This window comes from Phaseolus vulgaris, chromosome 1 (genome assembly GCF_051622355.1).
Source record: "Phaseolus vulgaris cultivar YP4 chromosome 1, ASM5162235v1, whole genome shotgun sequence".
Classification (NCBI taxonomy): Eukaryota; Viridiplantae; Streptophyta; class Magnoliopsida; order Fabales; family Fabaceae; genus Phaseolus; species Phaseolus vulgaris.
In genome coordinates this window covers 21,848,993-21,856,486 of record NC_143498.1, presented here as the reverse complement: position 1 = coordinate 21,856,486, position 7,494 = coordinate 21,848,993, and the positions used below count along the sequence as shown (strand labels likewise).

The 7,494-nt window shown below is 39.3% G+C and overlaps 1 protein-coding gene across 2 annotated transcripts; it reads right to left on the bottom strand.

Moving 5' to 3' along the window:
* Positions 1-224: 224 nt before the first annotated feature.
* On the bottom strand, positions 225-2,277 carry LOC137813705 (Tetratricopeptide repeat (TPR)-like superfamily protein). 2 transcript variants are annotated; one of them, XM_090300958.1, is made up of 2 exons: positions 2,131-2,277; positions 225-1,835 (listed from the first exon to the last, which is right to left on the bottom strand). In XM_090300958.1, the coding sequence occupies exon 2, from the start codon at positions 1,564-1,566 to the stop codon at positions 433-435; it is 1,134 nt and encodes a 377-aa protein (XP_090157084.1). In that variant the 5' UTR covers positions 1,567-1,835; positions 2,131-2,277; the 3' UTR covers positions 225-432. The 2 variants fall into 2 exon arrangements, with proteins under 2 accessions (XP_090157084.1, XP_068472189.1); XM_068616088.2 differs by having other exon boundaries at positions 225-2,272.
* Positions 2,278-7,494: the final 5,217 nt, after the last annotated feature.

Genomic DNA, 7,494 nt, shown 5'->3' with positions numbered 1-7,494 from the left:
CCTTTATCTACTCTAAAGGAGCCTAAATTAAAGATTATGTGGACAGGTATCTAATTCAATCTAAGCCCGGAATCTATTAAACCAGTCATGACTGCAAAGAAGAAACTTTTTAGCAATCCAAGGAAGATAATATGGCCCAAGTAAATAGAAATAAAAGGGATAGCGCATGACCTTTAAATTCTTTTCAAAAGTGGAGGCTATGATGCACAATATGGGAGCAAATATGAACAAGGATCTCGTAAACTTGTATTAATCAAAGGGAAGCAACTAAAAGGCTAAGCAGATAAGAAAGGTCTGAGCACTGGAGCCATTGACATACTATTCTAAAAATTTCCTTGCCATTCTCTTCTTTATTTCTCCTGGTTTTGTATCAAAAGGTTAAAATAATGTGCAACAATGCAGTGTGCGCACACAAATAAGAGGCTCGTGCATTTACAATTTTTTCAGAAGATCCTCAATTTTCTCAGCAGCTTGAAACATATTTTTCTGCTTGACTTCATCCAATAGCAATCGACAAGTTCTGAATCTAGGAACTATATCTTGATCAATCATCTCCTCGAACAGAGAGAACGCCCAATTGCATCTATCTCCTCTACAAAGCCCGTGAATTAGAAGTGTATAGGTTGAAAGATCAAGACTGAGATGATATTTATTAATCATGTCATTTAATATATCATTCAACACACTATCTATTATTCCAGTTCTAAAGCAAGACTTGATCAATGGGTGGTAAGTCTGAGCATCAGGCTTACAATAGTCTGAATTTTCCATCTCCTTTAGTATTTCAAAAGCTCTCTTTTCTTGAGCATAATGACAAAACATAGAAATCAATGAATTATAGGTGGAAGTATTTGGGGAAACACCAGCCTTAGGCATTTCCACGTTGAATACATAGGCAGCATCATCTAATCTACCTGCTCTCCCCAATGTATATAAGAACGAATTGAAGAAAAGTGTATCAGGCCTACATCCAGAAGACCTCATTCTCTCAGGTATTTTCAAAGCTTCCTCAAACTTTTCAGCCTTTGCCAGTGCACTCATGATAGTAGTATAAGTTACCACATTAGCTGAGCACCCTTGAGCCTGCATTTCATCAAGAAGCTCATACACCTTGCTGAAATCCCCTTCTTGACAGTAACACTGAATGATAGTGGAATAACTTATAACACAAGGGCGACAACCATATCCTTTCATCTCTTCAATTGTCCAATGTGCCTCCTCCACACGGCAGATTTTGCACCATCCGTGAATGAATATGTTGAACGTGTGAGCATTAGGAGCAATGTGCTGCTTCAGCTTCAAGAAAATTTCACGAGCTTGCTCGACAAATTTCTCTTTGCATAGGGTATCAAGCAACAAGTTCATGGATTCTATGTTCTTCTCCAACCCAAGAGCTTGCAAATCATCAAATATCTTCACTGCATCTACCCACTGCCCTGCCCCAACAAACCGTCTCATTACCTTAGCCACAGTATTCATAGTGACCACACCACTCTTACGCATTTCTTCTAACAAATCCCTCAACTTTTTCATAACCTTCATTCTACCCAATATATCGACCATCATATCGTATGACTCCGGCGAATGTCTAAAGCTCGACTGTGAACCAGCCCATCTGAATACCCCCAGTGCACACTGCCAATCATCCTTGTATCGCTGGAGCAACAGATGAACAAGGTTTTGGGAGATGGGTATGGCGTCACAAGCTTGATCGTTGGAGAGGGTGTGAAGGGTTTCTTCCTCACTGCTTCCTTTGCCAAGTTTCACAGTGATAATGTCCAGGTACCTGGTAAGCTCTTCTTCACATTGTTCTTTATGGGAAAAATGTCTAATTCCTAAAGCAGAACAAAAATTCCTAGATGTATAACATATGCAACGGGAATCACCAACAATAATAGCACGATATAGTATTGAATGCATGAGGGTGACTTTCAGAAATTTTGAAACAAACAATCAGGAACTGAATTAAGCTTCACAGTATAATCAGTTAGAAAAAGCTTTTTGAGTGTTTGAGTAACTGAAAAAAAATGAGAAGTTTTGATGACAACAATGAATTGCATAAGGACAATTATGGTTTATTTGAATCCAGAAGCACTAGTAAAAGTAGAACGACCAAACCTAACGAACGACCTTGTTGTCGAGGAAGAGATGCAGATTGAAACTGAAACCTGAAATTTTAGCGATTCAAAAATTTTGGGAAAATTTGAGTGAGGGGGTCAGGGTTCATCACGCTCACGGTAGGGATAAATTAAACACTTAATTGCTTCTTCCACCCACTAATATTTTACCTGCACCAGTTAACTTTTGAATCTTCAAAATTAAGTTTACTTCTTGAATTGAAATCCAGAATTAAAATGTAAAAAAATTAATCAAATTTTGAATTTTCAAAATTATCTTACATTCTTGAATTGAAAATCCATAATTAAAAAATACATTTAAAAAAATCGAAAATAAATTTTTATATTATGAAAATTAAATTTTGAAATAGAATTGGAAAACAAAGATCTTATTCCAAAAAAAATAGTTCTCAAATTGAGAAAAATACATTATGAGAAACAAAAGTATGGATACGTATGAAATTTCAAAAATGTATTAAAAAAAATAAGATTTAAAATTCAAGAAAATAGTAAATAAAATAATTAGAGGTTGTTGTCACTTAACATCGTTATAATATGAGAACAACCTCAAAATTATTGACTAAGAAGGATAGAAGAAGATGAATCGTTATTCGAGAAGAGTACCTATATTTGAAGTCTTTTTCTTTTTCTTAATTTTGTAAAAATTATACTGAGTAGTTTAGAAATTGTTTTGGATCTTGTATTTTGGATCAAGTAACATATAATTTCATTTTGGACCTTGTACTTGGGTCAAACTTAGATTAGGTCAAATAATCTAATCCTATGAAGAAATTTAGGTGTCAATTAGGTTAAAAACCTTGGTTTGACAAGTTAGGATTAGCCTCTTCCTACATAAGCATGTGGAGCCTTTGCCACTTGTCATTTTCATAAAGGAGAGGATTTGGGCCAATGAGGGGGTGACACCAAGAAAACTCAACAGTTGACAACACTCTTCCACTTTTAATTATAAGAATAAACTGACTTTGTTATATGCAGGGATTTAGAATTCGTGGACGAATTCTCTCCAACTCGAGGAGTATGATGAGAATCAAATAAAGGAGGCTTTTATTAATGGAGGAAGAGGACATCCACCCTCACATTTGAAGTTCTTCCTTCTAGTCTTCTCAAAATTAAAAGAAGACATAAAATAAAGATGAGGCCCAAGCCCAAAGCCCAAGCCCAAGAAGGCCAAAGCCCAAAGAGCCCAAGTCCATCCCATGAGGGGCAAGGCCAAGCTTTGAAATACTCTTGTATAGTTTTAGGAGGTGTGGTTATTAAATAAAGGAGTGTGAAAATGTAAAATAAAGTCACATTGTCCATGTGACTTAGGAGAGTGGTGTAGGTGTAGTTTTTAGGAGGTGTCATAGTAGAAAAAGGTCACACCTCCCATGTGACTTGTTTTTTGTGGGAATTTCAAATGAGTTTATTTGAATTTTCCCACCTATTTTTCAGCACCTCTAGGCTATAAATAAAGGTGCTTAGCTTGTACAATTCAGATTTGAATTTTGATTAGAGAAACTATACTCAATTTTTGAGAGAGCATTCGAGAGCTTTGTGCCTTCCTCACTAGTCTTATCTTGAGAGTTTCCATGGTTACCTCAAGTGGCGGCTTGCACACTCATCTTGGAGTCACCATCCTCTAAGTGGCGTGATCATCCAACCATTCCTCCATCTTCATGAGCTTTCTCTTCTCCTTCCTTCCTTCTCTTTCAATTGTTCATGTTTTAGCTTGCTTCCTTTGATTTTCAGTTCGGCAATTTTCATTTCTTATGTGTTTGCTTCGGTTCTTTTGCTTCCTTGCTGTTCTACATTGTTTCTTCTTCATTTCTAGTCTTTATGTTCAGTTCAATTCAGTTCTATTCCATTTTGTTCGGTGCATTTGCTTTTCCTTCCATTTTAATCGGTTCAATTTGACAATAATTGGAACTTCCATATGAGTTTGTGTTTTGGTACTAGTTTTGGTGAGTTCTTGTTCATAGAACCTTGATCCAATTCTATGATAAAGTGCCTATCTCATAACCAACTCAAGATGATTCCTAAGAATGTCAAGAATCATTCAAAGTGTGCTAGTGGAATCATATCACCAACCACTCAGGATGTTGGATTTTCCTTTTGTGGTCGGCATTCAGAAGCTTCTGCATCTCTTCTTTTATGACCAGGCGCCTTTCCTCATTGAATTTCCTCCTTCTCTGGACTATCGGCCTGACCTTCTCATCCATAGTGAGCCTATGACATAAAAATTTTGGGTCTATCCCGGACATGTTTGCGGATGACCAAGCGAAAGAATCCATGTGCTTCAATATTATCTCGGGTATCTTGTACTGCAACTCTTGACATATCGACGTGCCGAGCTTGATATTCTTGCCTCCTATTTCCTTTTCCTGAATCTCACCAGCAGGTCCAGGTCGCCTTTCACTGGCAACTTCAGCTTGCATAATCTCCTCTAGCTCTCCTGCTTGAACAGTGATTGAGTACCTTTCCCTTTTACTTTTTAAGCTACTCTCGTAGAACTTCCTTGTCGTCTTCTGATCAGACTTGATGGTGATCACCCCTCCATCAAGGGAAGACAACTTCATCTTCATGTGCCTCGTTGAGTACACCGCACCCAACCTGTTCAAAGAGGGTCTCCCTAAAAGCAAATTATAAGCTGAAAAGGCATTAACTACATTGTACCTGATGTTAATCGTTTGAGCTAAGGTGCCATCTAAAAAAGTCATCCTCAGCTCAACATATCCGCGTACTTCCACCTGATCTCCCGCAAAGCCAAACAAGCAACCATAGCCGACCAGAACATCAAATCAGCTGAGCTCCCCTGATCGATGAGAACTCGATGTACCTTTCTTCTAACAGTGATGACAGATATCACCACCGGATCATCTTCATGAGGGATCACGTCCTCTAAGTTAGAGCTCGTAAAGCAGAGGGTGGGCTCTAATGGATGGTCAGGTCTCCTCGCCTCCATGCTCATCACTTCTCTCACGTTTCTCTTACGCTTGGAGGCAGTGCACCCTCCTCCCGAGAATCCTCCTAAGATGGTGTTCAACTCTCCATGGATCGGTACCTCATGCACTTGGTCCCTGGAAGCAACCTCTCCTTGCGGCTCTTCCAAATCTGTGTTGAAGGGTTTATGCTTTGGTATTTTTGGTTGGAGCTTAGTTTTAGGGTGTTTAGAATTCTTGTACAGATCATTCTTGTCCTATGCACAAAGCTAAATCAATCTATGTTAAAAGAGAAAAATGTTTTTCTAAGCAAAGAGAAAAACAACCGGTTGAAATCACGATATAATCGGTTGTTTTACACTTAGCTTGATTGAAGGTTTTCAAAACTGTTTTTGACTTGGTTGACTAACTGTCATAACCAATTCAACCGATTAAAACGATATTTCAACCGGTTGATTGTCACATTTCCTAACAGCTTTTCAAAAACCTGTTAAATTTGTTTTCAGTTGAATTAAAACTGTTTTGGCTCATGATTGATTGCCTAAAACGACTACTTTTAAGAGCTATAAATATGGTTTCTCTTTGTGTTAAAAAAAACAGAAAGTGAGATTGAAATTGTTTTTTAGAACAGATTCAAATCAAATTTTTGCAAGATTGCTAAGTAGTTGTGCATTGGTTCAAGATCTAATCTTAGGAGCTTTGTGATTCCTGAATTATCAGGTGTAATTTGTTCCTTTCTCATTCTTGTAATAGTTCTTTTCTATACTTGTAAAAGGTGTGTGAACCTGTAAGGTCAAAGGGTGTTCTGACTAAGGTTGTGTGAAGGCAAAGAGGGTGAGTGCTCTTGTGGTTTCAAGAACACCTCTTTGTGGCTTTGAGTGTGTGTAATTTGTGATTGATTACTAGTGGAAACCTAGTGGTTGTTCTGGGGATTGGATGTAGCTCAGGGTTGAGTGAACCAGTATAAATTGGTTGTGTAAAACCTTTCTCTCTCTCTCACTCTTTATAAACTGTTTGATTTGAATTTGTATTGTTGCTTCCATAAACAACCGATTGATATTTTGCAAACAGTTTCAATTACCTTGTTTGATTGGCTTCCTTGATTACTTCTTTTGTGATTGTTGATAAAACTTCATTCCTATCCAATCTTTGCGAAAATCTTTTGTCAAACAATTCATCATCCTCTTGTTTAGGCCATTAATTCTAACAAGTTATACATTGCTCGGCGTCATGCCCAAATCCCTTGTGGAATTTGCACCAGGCCTCCTTTCACGACCCCAGATTCTTGTCAAGCTTCTCGGGGAACTTAAGTTTTTCCACAACCCCTGGTACGCTCATCAATTCCTTGTAAGATATCCGAAACTTGGGTCGAAATGTCAAGTCCTCCCGGGCCTTCGCCTTGGGCACGTTCTTCCTGGTTGGGTATGGTGCGCGCCTCGAGTCCGTCCTCTTCTCGATCGTGGTTTCGTTGACCCTTAGAGGTCGGGATCGACTCCCTTCCTTGGGCTTGTTCTGTACTGGATACAAGGTGTTCTGCTTCATGGACACTACCTCCTCCAGGTTAATATGGGCGACCCCCCACCGTCGTATTTCGACGAATGTCTCTGCCGAATTCCTAATCAATGAGTCGCTAAATGGTCCTTCCATGACTCCTTGTTCGAAGACGTTGACCATCAGGGCCTCGTCATGGGTATGGAGCTTCAATATAAACACCCAGAACCTGTTTAAATAGTTTTTTAGAGACTCCCCTTGTCTTTGTTTCACGCTGAAGAGGTCATATGAAATCAGAGGTTTGGCCTGGTTGACAAAGACCGTTCCCTAAACAACTCAGAAAACTGGTTGAAGGAGGTGATGTGACGATCAGGAAGCCCACTAAACCACTATAGCGTTGTACCTGTGAATGTACCCATGAACATCTTGCAATGGACAACATCTGCTCCCCCAGAAATAATCATTTGGGCATTGAACGTCGTAAGATGGTTTTCAAGGTCTTCTACTATCGTGAAAACGATCTTAGGCGTGATGTAGTGTGGCGGCACAAGCGCATCCATGATCGCCTGTGAGAATGACTTGGGACGAGATCTTGGGGGCGCATTCAAACCTCACTCCCTTGTAGAGTGTTAATCAAGTTGTTGTAGATTTTTGTGCAATTCCTTATTGTTTGCTCATGAGGCATCTATCTTCGCCATCAGTTGATCTTGCCTAAGCACTTGCTCAGATCAAGCTTCTGCAATAAGCTTTTCTTGTTCGACTTTAGCCTCTGCCATTAGCATGTCCTGCTTGACTTTGGCTTCCGCCATCAGCCTTTCCTACTTGGCTTTGGCCTCTTGTTGGATCCACTCCTGCTCTTGCCTATACTGCTCGTTGGCTTCTTGGAGAGCTCTCACGGTGTCCATGAGCTATTGTAGGGAAGGGGCATCATTCCCTTCAGATCCTAG